General features: G+C 43.5%; 1 protein-coding gene and 1 non-coding gene across 2 annotated transcripts; both read right to left on the bottom strand.

Moving 5' to 3' along the window:
- Positions 1-5,748: 5,748 nt before the first annotated feature.
- Positions 5,749-11,428, bottom strand: LOC136520215 (pyrophosphate--fructose 6-phosphate 1-phosphotransferase subunit beta-like). Its single transcript, XM_066513662.1, has 16 exons — positions 11,153-11,428; positions 10,875-11,030; positions 10,328-10,449; positions 9,940-9,993; positions 9,721-9,827; positions 9,477-9,582; positions 9,218-9,281; positions 8,872-8,960; positions 7,865-7,996; positions 7,618-7,788; positions 7,385-7,500; positions 7,019-7,130; positions 6,607-6,691; positions 6,351-6,395; positions 6,189-6,257; positions 5,749-6,094 (listed from the first exon to the last, which is right to left on the bottom strand). Exons 1-16 carry the CDS (start codon positions 11,343-11,345, stop codon positions 6,018-6,020), a joined length of 1,698 nt encoding a protein of 565 aa, XP_066369759.1. The 5' UTR covers positions 11,346-11,428; the 3' UTR covers positions 5,749-6,017.
- A 5,457-nt stretch (positions 11,429-16,885) lies between these two features.
- LOC136524909 (small nucleolar RNA R71) lies at positions 16,886-16,994 on the bottom strand. Its single transcript, XR_010776257.1, has one exon. It is a non-coding gene; the product is annotated as a small nucleolar RNA R71 (small nucleolar RNA).
- Between the last annotated feature and the right edge of the window lie 4,572 nt (positions 16,995-21,566).

Below are 21,566 nucleotides of genomic sequence, written 5' to 3'. Positions count from 1 at the left end.
TCCTGTGAGGCTATGACTTTGATGTATGTATTACCTGTTGGCGTATGTGCTGGGTGAGTGGGTGACTGATAGTGATAGGAATATGTATATATATAGGTACACACCAGTTACTGTATGCTTCCTTCTTCAGTTCTTCCTGGACGGGTGCCAGGCACTCTGGAGTTTGGACGACTCCAATGCAAAACCGAACGGAGCCACTTCGGTAAATAAGTTGGGGAATAAAGGGAGCGAGCATACGATAATAGAGTGGAGTAGATATCTGGAATCGAGAGCCATGATCCAAGAAAAAAAAAGCGACACCAAACAACCTATGACACGCAAGGTCGCAAGCACATGTTCTACCTAAAAACTTCAGCACCTCTACTTTTTCAGGAGTACATTCTTTTACCAGACATGTATGCGCACATAGGAGTATATGTAAATGTGGTATACTGACATGTACTCCCTCTATTCCAGAACACTAGACATTTTAGGATCTATCACAGATACTAATGCTCAAGGTAAAAGACTTTACATGTACTCCCTCTGTTCCAAAAATAGAGATAAAGATGTATTGAGAAAAAAAATGTGTATTTGAAAGAAGAAAAAGATGCATTGAAAAGTGAGAATGACAACTATTTTATAACAAAATTTAAATGTGATAAGGTCAAGTATTTTGGAACGGAGAAAGTAACTGACAAGATTACAAGTCTGTTTGATACACATGACTAGTTATTAGTTGGGGCTAAAAATTAGTCTAAATTAGCTAAGATAGGCTAGTTAGTTGGCTAATAACTAGTTGAAGTCAAGAATTAGCTCACTTATTGACTGTCCTGTTTGGATGCACTATAGCTAATTTAGTCTAATTTGTTAGCTAGCCCTTAACATGCCCTATGAAGAGTCATAGGTCACGTGTTTACACATTTGAGTAAGGACAATGGTATAATTCTTAATAGCCCATCATCTTTTTTTTCTTGGGACAATCATATGGTTGTTCGGCTGATGCTTTTTGTGACTGATAAGTCGACTGATGTTGTTTTATTGTGAGATAAAAACACTATACCACGGCTGATAAGTTCAAGCGAACAGGGCCGCACATAAGAGTAAGTGCACAGGTGCCAAATCTTGGGAACAATTTCTTGGGCCTGCATAAGAACAAGTACAATAATAGCTTTATGGCCAAGTCATATGGAAGAGAAAAGAGAGGAGGGCTTGACTATCATGGTACCAGAGGGGTAGGTTTAGACACAGTGAATGTGAGAAGGATTAGAAAAGAGAAAGTGAGACATGGGTAAATAATAATAAAGATGTTTTTTATAGACAAATAAGAGAATTATCTTTTACAACATATTTAGATAGCTTACGTACTGTATTAATACTTTCAGGATTCGTTTATGAAACTTTCCGTACGGTCCTTTGTACAGTGAAATGGCCTAACAAATAAAGCTAATGCTCAGGCTCGAGCTTTCGTCTGTCCGGACCTAGAAAAAAAATCAAATCTCCCCACTCCGCACTTGTCTCCCCACTCCACGCCACACGGCGTGGCCGCCCGCCCCACTCTGCCACGCCACGGCCGCCATCCCTTGTGGCGCCTCCATCTCGCGTCGCGGCCCACTCTGGCGCGGCCGCCATCCCCCGTGCCTCCGTCCCCGCGGCACCTCCGTCCCCTGCTGTGCTCCATCTTCCGCCACGCCTAGGCCAAGCGGCCAAGAGAGGAGGTCGTTGCTAGCCAGGCCCAGGCCAAGCGCAGGCATAGGCGCAGCTGGCCGCTGTCAGGCCGCGCCACCATCCTCGGCCATCGGCTAGCCGGAACCAGCCGCTCCCCCGCTTTGCGTTGCATCGTATGGAAGAAGTGTGAAAAACGCATGTTGCAAGCCTATGTTTCCAGTGTTTCAGATATTTCGTAGGTATGTTGCAAGTGTTTCATGTGATGCTGCAAAAGTAGATCGAGATATTGTATATGTTGCAAGTGTTTGTTCAAAATGTTTCATCTGTTTTCAGACGTATGTTTGCAAGCGTTTTTTATTTGGATGTTGCATATGTTTTCACACATGTTGCAAGAGTGTGTTTTAATGATTTCCGTTGTTTCAGTCTTACATTACAGCAAGTGTTTTCATGTTGCAAGTGTTTTATCTAGATGATGCATCTATTCCATACACATGTTTCAAGTATATGTTTCAAATATTTCATCTACTTCATACATCAGTGTTTCATGTTGCAAGTGTTTTATATTTTAGTAGCAGGTCCCAAGCCGTGGTAAAGGAAAAGGGTTGTGATAGGCATGGCGAGCCAATGTTAAATCTAGCCATTCTAATGGCGATGAAACCTGAAAGAAAATCATTGGGGCATAACCCTCTTAGTGACGCGCCATATCGGAACCCAGGTATGGTGTTAAATGAGCAAGGGCTGGGTCGTCACCCCCGTGACGCACCGTGTCGCGATCTGGGCACGGTGTCAAGTGATCAAGGATCGGGTCATCGCATCCTTAGTGTCGCGCTACATCGGCACCCGGGTGTAGTGAAAAATGAGCAAGGGTCTTCACATCTGATTCGACGGGTGCGAAGGGTAAGGAAGCTAGTCGAACAAACTAGGATCCGTTTAGGCAGTTGGAATGCAGGGTCGCTTACAGGTAAGTTAAGAGAATTAGTTGGTACCGCGACAAGGAGGCGTGTAAATATATTATGCGTTCAAGAGACTAAATGGAAGGGCCAGAAGGCGAAGGAGGTGGACAATACAGGTTTTAAGCTTTGGTACACAGGGACAGTTGCGAATAGAAATAGAGTAGGAGTTTTGATTGATAAGAGCCTCAAGAATAGTGTGGTGGGAGTGAGAAGGCAAGGAGATAGGACTATCTTAGTCAAGCTTGTCATTGGTGATATGGTCTTGAACGTAATTAGTGCGTATGCCCCCCAAGTAGGCCTCGACGAGAGTGCTAAGAGACAGTTCTAGGAAGACTTAGATGGCCTGATTAGAGCTATACCCAGTAGTGAGAAGCTTTTTATAGGAAGAGATCTTAATGGGTATGTAGGTACTATAAGCACAGGTTTCAAGGTAGTTCATGGAGGTTTTGGGTATGGTAGTAGGAATCAAGAGGGGGAGGAAGTTCTGGACTTCACGGTAGCTTTTGACCTGATGATAACCAACACTTTCTTTAGAAAGAGAGAATCTCATCTAGTGACCTTCAGTAGCGGACAACACTCTAGCCAGATTGACTTTGTCCTCACAAGAAGAAAGGACAAACAAGCATGTTTGGGTTGCAAGGTGATACCAGGGGAGTGTGTTGTTTCTCAACATAAGCTTTTGGTGGCAGACTTTCGTTTTCAGGTGCGTGCCCGTAGGGATAAACAAGCTAAAATTGAAAGAACAAAGTGGTGAAAACTGAGAGAGGAGACGTCAGAGGTATTTAGGGAAAGGGTTATCAAAGAGGGCTCTTGGAAGGAAGAAGAGAACATAAACAACATATGGGAGAAGATGGCAACCAACATTCAGAAGGTGGCCTCAGAGATGTGTGGAGTAACCAAAGGAAGTGGAGCGCGAGGCTAAAGATACTTGGTGGTGGAACGAGGAAGTCCAAATGGCTATTAAGAAGAAGAAAGAGTGATATAGATGCTTGTACCATGACAGAAGTATAGATAATATAGAGAAGTACAAGGTGGCAAAGAAGACTGCAAAGCGAGTTGTAAGTGTGGCAAAGGGTAGAGCATACGAGGATCTTTACCAACGTTTGAGTATGAAGGAAGGAGAGAAGGACATTTATAGGATGGCTAGGGTTTGTGAGAGAAAGACAAGGGACTTCAACCAAGTTAAGTGCATTAAGGATGAAAGGGAGCACCTTTTGGTGAAGGAGGATGAGATCCGACATCGATGGCAAGAGTATTTTGATAAATTGTTCAATGGTGAGAATACGGACACAACCTTTCAGTTGGATGACTCTTTTGATGACACCAATAGGCGCTTTGTGCGGAGAATCCAAAAATCTGAGGTCAGAGAGGCGTTGAAAAGGATGAAAGGAGGTAAGACGATGGGACCGGATGGTATCCCAATCGAGGTGTGGAGATGCCTCAGAGACATAGCTATAGTATGGCTAACGAAGCTGTTCAACCATATTTTTCGATCGAACAAGATGCCTGATGAGTGGAGGAGAAGTATATTGGTACCGATCTACAAGAATAAAGGGGATATTCAAAGTTGTACTAATTACCGGGGAATTAAGTTGATGAGTCATACTATGAAGCTATGAGAGAGAGTTATCGAGCATCGCTTGAGAGCAATAACGCGGGTCTCTATGAACCAATTTGGTTTCATGCCCGGAAGGTCAACCATGGAAGCTATTTTCTTAATAAGACAAGTTATGGAGCGCTATAGGGATAAGAAGGACCTACACATAGTTTTTATTGACTTGGAGAAGGCTTATGATAAAATACCAAGGAATGTTATGTGGTGGGCTTTGGATAAACATAAAGTCCCAACGAAGTACGTCGGGCTCATTAAGGACATGTACAACAATGTCGTGACTAGAGTTCGAATAAGTGATGGAGACACGGATGACTTTCCGATTAGGATAGGACTATATCAAGGGTCAGCTTTGAGCCCTTATTTGTTTGTCTTAGCGATGGATAAGGTCACAAGGGACATACAAGGGTACATCCCTTGGTGTATGCTTTTCGCGGACGATGTAGTGCTAGTTGATAAAAGTCGAACAGGACTGAACCAGAAACTGTAATTATGGTGGGAGACTTTGGAGTCCAAAGGTTTTAGACTTAGTAGAACTAAAACTGAGTATATGAGATGTGACTTCGGCACTACTATTCGGAAGGAGGAAGATATTAGTTTGGATGGTCAAGTAGTGTCTAGGAAGGATACATTTCGATATTTAGGATCAATGCTACAGAGAGATGGGGATATTGATGAAGATGTTAGCCATAGAATCAAAGCAGGGTGGATGAAGTGGCGGCAAGCATCTGGTGTCCTATGTGACAAAAGGGTACCACAGAAGCTAAAAGGCAAGTTTTATAGGACGACGATTAGACCTGCTATGTTGTATGATGCAGAATATTAGCCTACGAAAAGACGATATGTTCAACAGATAAGTGTTGCGGAAATACGTATGTTGTGTTGGATTTGTGGTCATACAAGAAGGGATCGAGTTCGGAACGATGATATACGTGATAGATTAGGGGTAGCACCAATTGAAGAAAAGCGTGTCCAACACCGGTTGAGATGGTTTGGACATGTCCAACGGAGACCTCCAGAGACACCAGTACGTAGTGGAATCCTAAGTCAGGATAGTAACGTGAAGAGAGGCAGAGGAAGACCGAAGTTGACTTAGATAGAGGTAATAAAAGAAGACTTGAAAAGATGAAATATACCCAAAGACTTAGCCTTAGATAGGAGTGCTTGGAAGACAACTATTCACGTGCCTGAACCTTGATTAACCTACCCCAATTTGTTTAAGACTTAAAGGCTTTGTTGTTGTTATTGTTGTTGTATTTTAAGATATATTTTAGAAGTGTATTTAGAGTCATGAGGCATAGCCTGACACCAAGGGATAGGGCACGGCGAGTCAGATGCCCGCAAATCCGCGGGGACGATGGGGGCAGCGGTCAGGGGCGTGGCGCACCTAGGGTCCTACGAATGCATGCTCGTACCCATCCCAGCTCCCGAGTCCCGCCACATGGAGAGCGCATCGACAAGGGTAGGGTGAGGTGTACAAGGGTAGGCTTCAGAAAATAATCTGCTACCGGAAGCAAGCAAACTGAATCGGTCTCATGGCTCAATTTCATTTGTTCATTCTCACAAGATTGCAACCAGGGGAACAGAATCAGGGCTACACGTAGTCAGTTGGTGTGTAAATCATACAAAAAAAAACTAAAACCAGTTCTTATTTGCTACCACATCCAGTCCGCTACGCAGAAAACTCCCATCGAACCTCTTATTTAACAAATCACAATATGGAGACTGCAGGCTGCTCCAGGAGACCCAGTGTCCAGTCTCCACTCCCAAAACTTTAAGAACCAAAATAAGTAAAGGCCGCATCTCTATAACACAGCACCGAGCTCCAGCATCAAAGTGTGGTTCGAGTCATCACTTCCAGGGCCACTGAACTGGATGGGGCCTGCCATGACAACGATATGTGAGTTAAACTGTATGTACGGGGCCACTAAAGACTAAACTGGATGATCATTGCTAGCAATTTCATTTCCACATACCAGGGCTGATGTATCTGTTCTTGATGGCCCACTCATCCCGCATTGATGCATATTTCTTGAAAGGTGCAGCTGGAAATTGAAGTCACGGGGCATCAGATTTGGAAAAAAGGGCATAGGTCTAATCATCAGTAAATCAAGCAAACATTCCAGCGTTCTTCGTACCATCAAGTTCCACCATAGCCTTCTTGATCACTGGCTTGAACTTGCCTGATTGCAGAGAGCAATGTCAAAAGTTACACTCGAAGTGACAAATGATGCAGCACAAGTTATAGCCAAAATATAAATGCTAATCAACCCAAAAGGGAACAAGACTGGCATGTCACACATTGGTTGCTACTTGAATAAACATCAAGAAGAATGTTACTAGAACACAGTAGAGTAGCCGTAAGTTGGAAACAAGGTGAAGCAAGAAAATTACCGTGCCTCCTCTCGACATCCATCAGTGATGTCAATGCTGTTCCACCAACAGTCCATTCTTCTACTGGAGCTGCAAGGTTGCCAACCTGAGTCAAGAAAAAAAAGAGTACAGCAATCAAAACATGCAAGTACATAAGATCAGCCACAATCACATTATAAAAGATCTCCCAGGTACTCCTAATACTGTAGGTGTCTGTTTGCGAATTTCTCATGTGTCTACATGCCATGACTTTGTACTTGTAACCACTTCGCAGCGCAAGGTGAAATCAAATGTAAAAATTTGCTAGGCAACTTTGAATATTGGGATGGTCATGTTTACATAATTGAACACTGGTGCCTATCTTTTACAAGGTACAGTGCAAGTATGCCTCATTTGAGTAAGTCGCATAAGATGAAAAGATCAGTAGTTATACAGATGAAATAAGTCCTGTCTTCCCACTTTGGAGAAGGGCACCAGCACCATAGCCTAATGCATAGCAATAGTTAGAATCAAAGTTAGTTGGAAGGCCGCATCTTCCTTCGTACCTGCAAATAACAAAGAAGCTGCATGAGATAGAGTTGGAGAGAAGAGATTTGGAAATGCAATATTAATAAAAAAACCACCACAACGAGATGGCATTCCCTGGCTTTGTATTAAAAAAAAGTGGAGTATACCCAAAACCCTAGCTGGCCAGGAAACTCTCTTAAACCAATTCTCAGGCGTGGCCGCCTCAGTGGGAGACTACCTACCAACCAAGTTATTGCTCAGTTCACAAAATGCAAAAAAAAATAACGCTTACCCAAAGAAATGAGCTTGTCCTCTGAAATGTGCAGAGTATCTCCCCTCAGCTTTTCTCTTCTCAAGTTCAGTTTCCACCATGCTAATAAGCATTTTCTCGGTTTCAATTTTTGCAACCTGAAATAACGAGACTAGTGAGCATGTCTAGCTTTACTGATATCCTTTCAGCAGAAATAATCCTATCAGAAGAGACCAAGAAAGTTAAGATGGTTAAAGAATATTCCCAGTCTTTACCTGAACATTGCCATGGGGATCCCTTTCAAGCATAAGTTGCTCCTGAATAGTTTTGGGCAAAAACTCAAACAGCTCCTTTGATTCAGGCTGAAGCTTGCTTTTCCAGGCCCCTGCCTCATCAACAACATCATGTGCCAAAATTTCATTCAATTCTGCGATGAGTTTTTGAACCTGCAAAAGAAAAGGAGTGATGTCAGTAATATATTCTATGGCAACACAAAGTCACAGAACATAAAGAGAGTCAAACCTCTGGGATGAAATCAATCAGGCCTTCCGGTATAAGGATAACACCATAGTTGTAACCAAGATCTGCACGCTTGCAGATGATATCAGTAATGTAGTTTGTGACGTTCTTAAGGGTTTCCTTCTTTGCAGCAACCTACAATGGCAAAAAAGACGTTATTTGTGAAATAATGATGCACAGAATTATGAACAAACAATTGAAGCCATAATGTAAGAAAATGTAACCTATCAGACAGACAAAAATCTAGTCTGCTAACTTGTTCTTTAGATTCCATAGTTTGAGAAGATGTACAAAAATACTGTATTAATAAAGAGTAAATTTGAACTAGAGGGAGTATCTGATGGTGCAGATGTGCACAAACTCAATCCCGTCCATGTGTGCAAAAACTCAATCCCGTCCATGTGATCCAATCTGAATGGCCCAGTTAAGAGGTGATAATCCCCTCATCTTCTCAATCACCTTTGCTTTTAATTCCCCAAATCGAATTGGGCCTCAATCAGCCAGAGGGATGGGAGGATACTCACCTCTCACCTAGGGCATTCAGATTGGATAAGATGGATGAGATTGAGTTTGTGTACATTTGCACCAATATGTTCTTGTGCAGCCAATACTCCCTCTTTGAACCCACAGAACTAACTACTTTAACATGTATCACAGAAGGCCAACTATTTTGACACTTGGAACCACAAACCTACAACTGATTTAACACGTATCACAGAACTACAACTATCTTGACACTGAGTAGTTACGAGAAAGTTGGTAGGTACCAAATGCCAAAGCCGTTGTAGTTTAATGATACATGTCAAGATAGTTCTGGTTCTGTGGGTATTACGTCAAATTAGTTGTAGTTCTGTAAATTTACTCTAAACAAAATATGGATACTTGTGCAAAGACAATTACACTCTCCTTTTGTGCCATTGTATATGTATCTAATATGGCTAGATAAAGGCGGGAACATCCAATCATGCTAATTCCATGTAGAAAGAACTTTGCATGTAAGAAATACCAACCTCTTCCCCAATGAGTGCAGCATTGGGGTGTGTTTGCAAAGCGCATTCCAATGTAATGTGAGAAGCAGCACGACCCATAAGCCTCACAACTGGAAGATCAAGTGCTTGTTAGAGATTTTATTGCAAAAAAAGGCCAAAAATGTTAAAATGTGCCATCTGAAGTCCCATTCTATACTATCAGCATTCATGGATTACATGTTAGCACTGCTTTATAATGTCAAAAAAAATGCTCCATGGCATCACATGGTGTGGATGTTTTTCCAAATGTTCCAATAGGATGCAAGATAAACTTACTAGTCCATAATAATTAAATGACAACCTATTTTGTTGCTGCTGATAAACTTACAGTGGTAGTATTTTCCTGTTGATCTTGCATCAGTCATAACATTGCCAATCATTTCGGAGTATATCTGAAAAAAGATGATTCTTTGTCATGATATATTCATGATGGGTTTTCAAATGCATCTGTGTAGGATGCCTTAGTTTCTCAAATTGAAAGAATGCTTGAGCAGGTGTGCCATCACCATTGTAGCTAATTAAAAATCTAGACTAAGATTTGCATGCATAATACTGTGAGACGAGCACAAGGATGAAGAATTAGGTACCTTGCAAGCAGTATCAAACCCAAAGCTTGTTGGAACCTCCTTACATTTCAGATCTCCGTCGATAGTCTTTGGGCAACCGATAACACGGGTCTTCATGTTCCTTGACCTATGAAGCAAAGTTCATAATTTGAAAGCATAATCTTGATTTGCTTGTGAATAAGCAGAAAAAGAAACAAATGACGCAATCTTATATTCACAAGTCAGACTTATATTGAAAGGCCAAAACATAGTGTTAGCAGCCAACCTAAAGTATTCACCAAGGAGGCAGGCATTGGTGTTTGAATCATCACCACCAATGACAACAAGTCCATCCAAATCAAGCTTGTTGGCTGTGTCTTCAGCTTGCTTGAACTGCACAACCAACATAGGTAGTTGAGAAAAAATGATCGAGATTAGGCAATCCAGTAGCAAAGTTTTTCCATAAGCATTTGCACATAAACATGGCCAGAGCCCAGAGACATACCTGCTCCGGTGTTTCAATCTTGTCCCTTCCACTGCAGATCATATCAAATCCTCCCTGTCAAAAAGAAATAAAATTTAAATGCATCATCAAAAGGAAATAGTATATATATAAAGAAGTTTCGTACTAATCAACTCATTACGGTCTGTCAAGCATGTAAGAGTAGGAAATTCAATGACCGATAGTTCATTACTACAAAGGTTAATTTGCTGCACGCTTTGTTAGTAATAATTTTGCAAAAAAACATTAACAGTAGATGACACATAAGAAACGCGTTTGCAACACAAAAGGCCTACTCCAAAATCTTACCTAATCCTAACAGACAAACAAACATGATTTAAACAAAGTAAGCATTATTAAAATGTTCAGTCAGCAATAATACTAGCTGTACCTGGTTTCTGTAGGGATACACAAAGTCTGAAGTGAGCTCCACATACTTGCACTTCATGATCCCAGCTGGGCCTCCCTTGAATCCATACAAGGTGCTGCCTTTTGCACGCTCCTGCAGGTAATCTGATCCAACCCACACCACAAAAGTCAAACACAAGAATTGCTTCAGGAAATTCAAAACACAGCCAAACTCTTTCATTGTCTACTCAATTGTATGCAAATCCAAAAGAAGATTCACTCACTTCAAAAAAAACAAATGAAATCAGTCAATTTAGCCTCATCATACTACCAAAATGAAATCAGTCAATTTAGCCTCATCATACTACCAAAATTCATTGAGATCTACAGCTGCGCGAGTTCACTGGGATCTCATTTAAAGACACTACATTACTGAAAAAAAAACAAGGAGTACTCTTTAGATCTCCACCTGACTGCACTACCCTTCCTTAAATCTACCATCAACCTCAAATCGCCTCCATTAGCACAAAGACAGCTAGACCTTGGCAATTTCGGTGATTGAAAAGCTCAGGAAGCCAACGCATACTCACCAAAGATGCCGCAGATGACATTGTGGCCGCCCGGCGCCTGTCCACCGGAGAGCACGACACCGACCTTGAGCGGCCTGGTCGCCGCGGGCTCGGCCGCCGGCACCAGCGACAGCGAGGGCTGGCCAAACAGGTTGGGGAAGAGCTTGGCGATCTCATCTGCAACAGATCGATCGAGCCAGCCAGCCGCAAATCTGGTGAGCTCGATGAAATCCGTGGCAAACCACATGCAAGGACCCGAGATCCGAAGTTACGGCAGCGTTGGACGGTCGGTCACTCACCAGGGTTGCCCGCGGCGGAGCTGGCGGGGCCGTCGACGACGGAGAAGTTGGAGCGGAGGACGGAGGGGAGGGGCAGCGCGTGCAGGAGCCGGTTCGTCTGCACCTCGCTGTACACGGAGGCCAGCCGGCCGGGCGCCGGCCCGCCGTTCGCGGCCACCGCGCCGCCGTTGGACGTCACCGCCGCCGCCGCCATGTGTCCGTCCGGTCTCGGGAGAGCGGAGAGTGTGTTTCGCTGATCTGGGTCGGAAGGAATATGCCGTGGGCGAAGCAAAGGGTCCGTCGCCGTCGCGGGGGTTTTATGGGGGTAGGCCGGGAGGGTGCGTGAGGCGATGGCGATCGGGTCGGGTGGGCCCGTGGGTGCGTCGGGGTTGGCGAGCCCCTGGGTTCGTGTCGTGTCCGCGGTTTGGTGACTTCGGTCCAAGCGGTGACCCGGGTGTGGAGACCGGAAGTTTTGGTGGTTTTGCAGTGGGGCACCCGACAAGAAAGGCTCTTTGTACTGGTGGTTGATTACGAAGTTTTTCTGAGTTTATTATATAATATCTGCACAGATGAGAGAATCCACTGTCTTTGTCTGGCCTGTCTCTTGGAACCTCGGTTGGCCGTGGTATTTTACGGCTGCAGGTCGATGTCGCTGCCGCTCGCCTGCTCGTTGTTTTCCGGCTGATCGACGTGCCATCTCGTGTGCTGCGGAGCTCGCGATAGACCAGCCTCTTTTAGCCTGGCGGAACGTAGGCATCACAAACATTTGATAGGAGCTGAGGATATCGTTTAGAATGGCTGTCAAATCAAACACTACAAACAGAGAAACGTCTTAACCAAAATTATTTGGAACCGTTTCTTATTCTTTACTAGTTCAGATAAACACCCTAGAACCTGGTTTCTCTTGATTCTATGCTAGTTTCAGGAATCCAGTGAACAGTTTCACGAAGTGATTATAGGCCTGCTTGTTCCTGGTGTAGCCTCGCTTAACTTGTTGCGTCGGCACGAGAAACGAGCAAACCAAATCTTGCTTGCACGGTCTTCGAAGCGTCAAGCAAGAGAACCAAACAAACAACTTCGCTTGCTATCCTTGTTGAGCAAGGTGTAACAATTTTTGCCAGAAGAACCAAACAAGTCCTATGATTCAGCCGAGAAACGTTTCTAAGGAGAATATGGATCTAAAATGCTTCTAGGAGAGTCTAGATCCCTACCAAACGTACTGAAATTGTTACAGCATCATGTAGGAGTGGCTAAACATCTTAGATTGGGTTGGGTTGTTGGTGCTAGCCGAGGCAGGTGTCGGCTTGAGTTGGTGTCTAATAAAAATAAATAAGTCTCTGGAAAGCAAATAGCATAACTCTTTCCCCATTCTTCTTTGTTTTATGTTCTTCTTCTTCTATCCATTGTCAAAAGTCATTGTGATCCTCGGTAGGATTGTAACATAAATGCATTCGGGTGCCACGATGTTCTTTGCTTGCTTTTTCTTAGAGTGGCATTCTTTTCTTAGACTTACTATTATTACTTTTCGAGTAACTTTAACTGGTGTAGGGTCGAGGTGGCTGATCAGAGAGGGTGAATACTTGTTTCTAAACTTAATCGCGTATGCTAACAAAAACTAATGTGGAATTAAACTATACGGTATATCTTCGACTACACCCCTCTATTTATATTGTCAAGCACTTTACAAAAAGATAAGCAAGGTATATCTAAGGTATCGAGCCAATGGGAGCTCTCTTACACATTTTTAGTTGGCAAGGTCACACAAACCTATGCAACTAGTCAAACAAGCAACCGGGAGCTCCTACACATACTAGTGAGCATACAAGCACTAAACACAAAGCTATACTAGCACTACTCAACTAGTTACACTACACAAAATCACAACTAGAGAGCAACTACTTAACTACACAAGAGCAACTACACTAGCACAAGATACTAGCAAGTAAATAAGCTAGTGTAGGGGATGCAAACCAAGCGGAATCAAATAGATGTTATAATGATTTTTTATCCTGAGGTTTGGTAGTTTGCCAACTACTTAATCCCCATTGACACAAGCCTAAGGTTGTCGCCGATCCTCTTGCTAGTGGCAAGCTCGCAAGCTTGCACTCACCCCTTGAGGTGTGCTCCCAACGTGGGCCATAGCACTTGATCTGTTCGGACCACTTGGCGCTCTTCACACCTCACTTCTATTAGAGTTGCCCTTAGCGATCTTCCGCGGGGACGAGCACAAGAGCCCATACAATGCCTTCTCCAGAGCTTCGCATAATCTTCTTGACCTAGAAGTTTGCTCTTCACGAGAGGTTTTGCCGGACGTGACTCTGCGGACCTCTGCATGACCCAAGAGTTAGCACCACGTCGATCGAGAGGATGACCCGAGGTGCTAGCTCGATGGGCCAGGGCAAAACCCTCGCATTAGTCGTTCGTTACATTTGTAGACCTAGTGGTGTGACTGTGAGCCATGGAGGGCGGATCGGCCAAGCCTAACATCTACTTCCACTATTCAAAAGCATTTTTGGACAGATCTGGCAGTCAGACCTCACCCTTGGGTGGTCAAACCGCTGGGTCATTTTCAGCCTGACCACTACTCTGTAAAACAGCCATAACTCATAGCTCTAAATTCCAATTTCGATGATCTTGAACTTTTTGGAAATCTTATTCAAAGGGCTACACATCTCACTTGAATATTTGATCCAAAACATAATGGATCAATACAGAATACAATCCCACGGTTAGGTGCACACCGAAAACCTTTTTCAAAGCATGCCAACTCCAAATGATCTCCCAGGGGATGATCAACACCTTTAAGCCTTTAGCATTTTCAAACTATTTTTCAAAGGTTTTTCTATCAACTTTCAAACCACTACTCGTCTCTATTTGCAACGCAGAGGATGAAATGTTCCCATGGTGCATTAGGGTTACCATGGACTGTTTACACTTAGGAATGACCAACATGTTTTGGCGGATTGTCTACCAGTATCTGACAAATTGACAGTCAACCTACATGAAACTTTGCATAAACATCTTTACCCCTAGCCACCCTCGATGGATTGTTCGTCATAGCCAACAGACTATCTATGAAAACATAGATTAGTTGCACTTAGTCCTCACCTATCCATGGAGTTAGTAAAACACCCTACCCCTTGGTCACAACCAACCTTAGTGCACACCCTGGTAGTGCCCCTAAATCCTCCTCATGTAATTTTAATCACAGTTTCCCTAAAGTCCTATCAAAGTGTACCATCCCTTTTGATAAGTATCATTGACTCTCTCGACTAGAGAAAAAGCAAACCCCTGTGATGACAGTTTTTTCCAAGGTATCAAAAAGCTCACGCTTCCACCTAGTTCTCGTTGGAGCCCCTCATAAGGGTCAAGCTCCTAGTCGGGTAATTGAAAGGTCCTAATTGCTAGAAAGGGGTGAATAGCATATAAAAATTTCTATAACAACACTTAAGCCAAGTGGTTAGACAATTATAAAGCAAAGCAAGTGTTGCGCTAGCCTACTAAAAAAGCAAGCCTCCTATCCATAATTCTAGTTGCTATGATCTCTATTTCACACACAAGAGGTTGTGTCACTACCACTAAGTTAGTGAGCTCTCAAAGACTAACTAAAGAGCCTCACTAACCACTAGACAAGACACAAGCTAGCTCTCAAAACTAATTACACTAAAGAGCTTAGCTACACTAGGAATGTGTTGATGGTAGTTATCGACCATTATAAACATCAATATAACCCAAAATAATGCATGAAAATGATCACCAACATAGACTTAGGGGTTTAAACTGACAATTTCCACGAGTTTTGGTGAATCTATGTTTTTAGCAGGGTTTAGTCAGAAAACCATCAAGGGGGACTTAAACATCAAAGGAAAAATCGGAATTCCACCGTGAAACCAACTCTAGGAGGTTTCAGGGGACTCCAGAAGCCATGTCACTGAAATGGAGGCCGAGAGGCTACCAAGTAGGGCCGCTCGACCCCACCTGTAGGCCGCTCGGGCCCATAGGGGCCCACCTGTCAGCCTCATCGCTATGTCAGTTTCCCATCGCCTCCAAGGATGCATCTAAGCCATTGCTTAAGTCGGTTTGATCCAAGGGCTCATGTTGTATCCTCAAGGCTATATAATCCAGCCCCCTCCCACTAGGAAGAATCAAGTCATCAGATCATAAGTCAGGGCTAGATAGAAAATTAGGGTTTCTAGAGATTAGAGCTCTAGTTCTTCAAGTTTCTAGTATAGATTAGCTAGCAAAGTTCAAGAAGAGTGTGGGCTATTGCTCAGGATTTCGGATCTGCCGTTTGGAGACTGGTATAGCCATTGTATCTCTATATTTATGACTTTGTGCTACTTTAACATTATTATGTTGCTATTTATTATGTTCTTAGTTTGCTCTAGTTGTATGCTTGATATAGTTATGATTAATGATGAGTTTATGCACATGTTCGCAAAGCTCTTAGCTCATTATGCACATGAGTTAAGTGGTTGACACTATGTAAGCATGGTGCTTAGATATTGTTTGTCTACGGATGCCCTCTGCACTCTTGGTCATATGGTAGATCATGGATGTGACACTCCTATTGAGTCCTTTGTAGTCCACTCCCCGTTTGTAGAGCACGTAGAACGTGATTGCGAAGGTAGACAAGCTCTGTTCTTGATCTTCCTTAGTAATGTTCCTTATGCATAGAACCATAGTTAGTTATAATATAGATGAGACTGTATATATTAGGGTGTACAAAAGACTTAGTAGGTAAGTAATGACTTAGGAATCTTTTGCTGTTAACGAATCTCATGCTTAACTGTACTACATTTTATGAGTCTCTAATTCTATCTCTAGAATACCACTATTACCTTACACTTATTATTTATTTACACTTTGACTTACCCCTGCAATAGCATGAGAGTGATTATTATCATAAGTATACACATTTGTCAATATCTCTATGCCAACACCACTCCATAAGCTCCTCCCTGTGATAAAAATATAAATAATGATACCTGGTATACTCTCGGGTGAAATTCTACAATGGTATATTATCTGTGCGCTTGCAGATACTTTAATATATATATATATTTTTTCTCTAAAGTTTACAAGTGTCATTAATAATTACCAACCATGCATTTGTAGCATTATGCTAGGAATGACAACCTAGTAACAAGTGATGCTGAGAAATGCCAACAAGCATTTCTGGCGCCGTTGTCGGGGAAAGGCACATGGCTAAAGAGAATTGACCAAATAAATACTTATTGATAAAATTATAATATCTACTTTAGCAGGCTTACCCTTGTTTGTCTTTGTTCATATCTTATATAGGGTATTGCAGACTTGGTTGTGATTCACCAATAATTTCCAATCAGAATCAACCGAATCAAGAGGAAGCTCAACACCAGTTCCTGAAGTCATTGCTGAGAAGACTACATGAATTCTCTGCTCCAAGCACTAAGAACATCCACACTGGACCAACACTCAAAACCAACTATCTCGAGTTTGAGCTCAAGCCAAGCCTCATCAACATGGTGCAAGCTACTCCATTCAGCGGAAAGGCATATGAAGATGCTAGTGCTCACCTTCAGAATTTTCTAGAGATTAGCAGCACAGTCGTCATCAAGGACGTTGCTTAAGACATCATACTACTTCACCTGTTTCCATTCTCACTAGTGGGAAGAGCGAAGCAGTGGTTCTACATCAATAAAGATCACATCAACACTTGGGCAAGATGTTCAAAGGCCTTTCTAGAAAAGTTCTTCCCTGTTGGCAAGACCAATGCTTTAAGAGGAAAGATTTTAAACTTCCAACAGCAGAAAGGAGAAACCATTCCAGAAGCATGGGAACATTTTCAAGAATATATTTCAATTTGTCCTTATCATGGGATGGAAGATTGGTTGCTCATGCAAAGTTTCTATCATGGATTAACTCTAAAGACTCATGAACAAGTCGATGCCATTGCTGGAGGATCATTTATGTCACTCACCCCTAGAAAAGCTAAAATTCTTATGGAAAAGATAGCCTCTAATCAAGGCTAGTCATCATGCAACATTCAATTATGCAATAAGAGTGAAGAAGTACCAGAAGAGGTGTGTGCACTATCAACCAAGATGGACGTCTTGTTGAATTGGCTTGAACAGCGAGCTAGTTACAAGAAAGATCATCAGGCTATTCAAGATGCATTTAATGCTTAGAATATATGTGGAGAATATTTGGGGGTTGAATTCTCTATTACACCCTCGGTGTTACACCATAAATCATTTACTAAAACTTGTCATGAGCATCATGTTTATGTGTTAATGCATGTAATAGAGTGTGTAGATCAATTTCTGTAACTCAAAATGATTGACAAAAATGTGAAACGAAAGTTGATTCGATAGTCATGTTATATTACTTAGGGTTTAAAACCTATTTTTATTAAGAAAAAATTCTATAGAACAAGTATGTGATACTTAAATAAAGTTTGAAGTACAAACTTTGTAGATGACAATGGAATACTTGTTGTTTAAAAATAATATTGCTAAGTAATATTTCTACTACCCTAGAAATGCAATTTGAAATAAGACTCAGCTAAAAACTTAGGAAAATTTTAAGTATGTTAACAGCTAGACATTGCCGTGTTTAGCAAATTATTGCAAGAGATTGGGTTAAGGAGTGTGAGGTATTATAGCTCGATTTAGCAGCCTCATATACCACCTTGAGCTTAGAGAAGACAGTTTAGGCTCAGAAGCAACGGTTTAGTCATGGTCGATGCTTTAAAATTCATGCACGACACTTGCTTCGGTTGCCTAGCCGAGTGTGTGTGGTCACCATCACGCGGAGCCTCGGTGTTGCTAGGCTCAAACACACGCTTGCGCACTGCCGCACGTGGTCAGCCACGACTGCCCCATCCTAGCCGGCCATAGCTGGCCGTCTAGCCTTCCCATGTGGTGCTGCCACCATCGTTGCCCCGATGCCCTGGCCGCCCTGCCGCGTAGACGTCCCGTCCCGCTGCCGTGCTGTGTCGCTGTCACTCGCCACGTTGTGCTATGGGCCACCAGCCGCTGCTGCTTCATTGTCCCTACTGCTCTGCTGCGATGCCACTGCTGCAGATACTGTGCCATGATGTGCTCGTCCCCTCGCTATGTGCACGAGGGCTTGCCCCCTCCTCTGCTGCCTGCACCGTCGCTTTGCCATTTATGGCGCAGCAGCCCCGTAGGCAGTGCCGGTCGGTGGCGTGCCTGTGTTGTCCATAGTAGCGATGTGTGGCTCTTTCGGATCGTGACAGATGCATCCTGCTAAGGCCAATCACATCGAGCTTCGGTTCTCTCTCTGCTCTCCCTGTCATGGCCGACTGAGCCACACGAGTTAATACGGCTAGGAGGAGTCATCTCGGGTCATGGCGTCGTGTCTCTAGCACCGCCAGCAAGTCCTCTAGTCGATCGTCCCCACCCCGCCTTGAATGGTGCCTGGCCGAGCTCTAATTTTGGAGTTTGGCCCCGCCACAGCGCCATTAAGACCCAACCCGCCACCACTGTAGGCAGCCACCAGCTCACCGCCTCAAGCCAAATTGGCTACACCACCCGACCCACCTTGCACCCCTTCTCGTTGTGCGCACCTAAGCCATACCCCTATGGCTACCCTCGCGGCGCTAACGCGGCTGTGCTACCATGGCCCACCGTCACGCATGCCGTGCGCACTCGACCAGGCTTACTCGGGGCGTCTCCTACCAAGCCACCACCACAGGTAGGTGCGTGGTGAGTCATTGATGCTCACCCACTATTTCTATCACCTCTTTTATGCCAAGGCTCACCGGAACGTGGTTGCCCCTGCCACATGGTGCCGCCGTCATGGAGGGGCCATCCTATTGTGTCTCAACTTGTCCCACCGCTGCCCGGAGTTGCGCATCAGCCCGTAGGTAAGGGTCGACCCCTAGCTAGGCCTACATGGGTCCTAGTTGGCCGGCGTAGCGGCTCAGTGCCGTCCAGTGTCGCGCCGACGAGCGCGGAGGCATCGAGGACCTCTCCGATGCGAAGATGAGAGAATACGAGGGCTTCCTTGCAAAGTCTCTGTCTATAGGAATAGTACGCGTAGTGCTCGCGCTAATGCCTGGTAACACGAAGGCATTTTTGCAAGAGTGCCAATGAGCGCGGGCTACCCCCTTCGTGGGCCAGCCCATGTGGGCCACGTCCGCGCGGTGGGCCATGCTGGGCTCGCCGCCTTTTCTTTTTAAGCAAATTAGTTAAATGGTTTTCTAATTACATTTCTGAGCTGATCTTTGGTAAATCATATAAAATCATGTAGGTGTCTAAAAATTATGAAACTAATTTTGTTAGGTTTCTAAAATTATGCTCTATCTGTTGGTGTATTTAGTTCATGCTTATATGTGTTGACCTTAGGAGCTATTAAATCATTTGAGAGTACTTAATATTATCAAACTAATTATTGTAGGAATTTTTATGGCAAAATGGTGATAGTTTTAGCCTTGAAATTTTTACAGTAGCTTCATTGTATTATTATGTGCTTACAATAATTTTTGTAGCCTTAGAATAGACTAGGTATTAAGGTACTTGGATGCTCCTTGTTTCAATATACATTAAATCATTAGTGGAAGTAAGGATATATCTTTAGTTGCTAAGTTAAAGGTTGTTAGTTGAACCCAATACCTTGTTTGATGAAAATGATAGCTAGCTTAATATCTTAGTCGTTAGAGTTAGCTTAGTAGCTTAGTAGATATATTGTTATTTTAAGAGTTGTTGTTATCATAATACTAAGTGTTGCATCATCATCGCATGCATATAGAGAACAAGTTGGTGGAGATCATGACCATCGGAGACCACGAGTTTGAGGAGGCGATCGAGGAGTATGAGGAGGAGATCCTCATGTAGGAGGAGATCCTCATGTAATTCCATAGTTTAAATTCTGCACTCTGAACTTGGTATTGTAATAATATATTTCTAAGAACTCTTGTTGTATGAAATGGACTAAGTATTGTAAACTCGTTCTTATTATTAGATCCTGGAGGGAAAACATGGATTGTTCGAGTTCTCCCTTGGGGTGTGCTCGACGGACCCGTCCGATGTAGATAACTTTTGAGGTGCTTAGTGTCAAGTGGAAGATGAGCATGTCCAGAAGCGTACTATTTGGGGTGGTTCTGCCACAGGTGGTACCAGAGCCAATAATGAGTCTACGAGTTTCATAACTCTTTTCAAAACCTAAAATTTGACCAACAAAAGTTTTGCGAAAAGTAGTATGCGATAAAATTATGTAAATAAGTGTAAGCCCTAGCAATATGGTCTATCTAGGATAGCGGCACTAGTTTATCTAATCAATTTTATGTAGGTACACTAACTTACGCTGCATAAGAATCGTTTAACAAGCCGAAAGTGAGTGTGCGTTATGCCAAAAATTTTGCGAATGCCGCTATATATTGGCTTGAGTGAACGGGTAGGCCAATGCATGCATCATGAAAAGAGAATCTTGCTTAAACTAAACTCCCCCCCACACGTATAATTTGGATTAGTGAATTGATAGGATAACCTAAAAGAATGCTTTAATAAAAGCCTTATCATTTCTCTAAGTCTCTTGTTCCTAATCTAGAGGGTTGTCCCTAATGGTTGGTTCATATCTGTTTACAGATGAACCTAAGGTCTAGTCATGGGAGTACCAGTGCTGGGACGAGCCGTGGCCTTGGCAAAGGCCAAGGTGAAAGTGGTTGTGGCAATGAGAACGGCAATGGGGAGAGCCATGAGGCCCCACTTCTGGCTCCTCCTCCTCCGCCACCACCACCTGCGATGACCCATGTGGAGAAGATGGCAGAAATGCTGGCTGCTCGGTGCAAGTCAGCCCGTGCCTTGGAGATGCTTGCCCATGCCATTGGTGGCTTTGCCCGTGGGGGTCACAGAGGCAATGGTGGGAACAGGGGTGGTGCCCACGGTCCTGAGGGGCCCTATTCTTACCAGGATTTATTGAAGATGCACCCACCCACATTCACGCCGACTGCTGAGCCTCTGGATGCAGAGCATTGGCTTCGTATTCTGGAGCAGAAGTTTCTACCGCTCACTATAACTGAAGAACAGAAGGTGCGCTTTGTAGCGCAACAGCTATTGGGTTCTGCTAGTGCATGATGGGACACGTTCAATGCCATGTAGCCGGTGGACCACCGTGTGACTTGATAGGAGTTTACCGCTGCTTTTAGAGAGTACTACAATCCTACTGGTGTGGTGAACAGGAAGTTGATGGAGTTCCTAGACCTGAAGCAAGAGAGCATGTCTGTGATAGATTATGTGAACAAGTTCAACCATCTGGCATAGTATGCTAGGACCCATGTCGATACTAATGAGAATAAGAGGGACTATTTCTATCATGGCCTCTCTTGTAGTCTATAGAAGGAGCTGTACAGAGGGAACTACCAGACTTTTGGTGCTATGATGAATGCTGCTATTGCCATGGAGGGACTTCAGCGTGACTCTCAGGCTGA

Source organism: Miscanthus floridulus, chromosome 18, assembly GCF_019320115.1.
Source record: "Miscanthus floridulus cultivar M001 chromosome 18, ASM1932011v1, whole genome shotgun sequence".
NCBI lineage: Eukaryota > Viridiplantae > Streptophyta > Magnoliopsida > Poales > Poaceae > Miscanthus > Miscanthus floridulus.
Note: the sequence above shows the minus strand (reverse complement) of the source record. Positions and strands in the feature narration are given on the sequence as shown.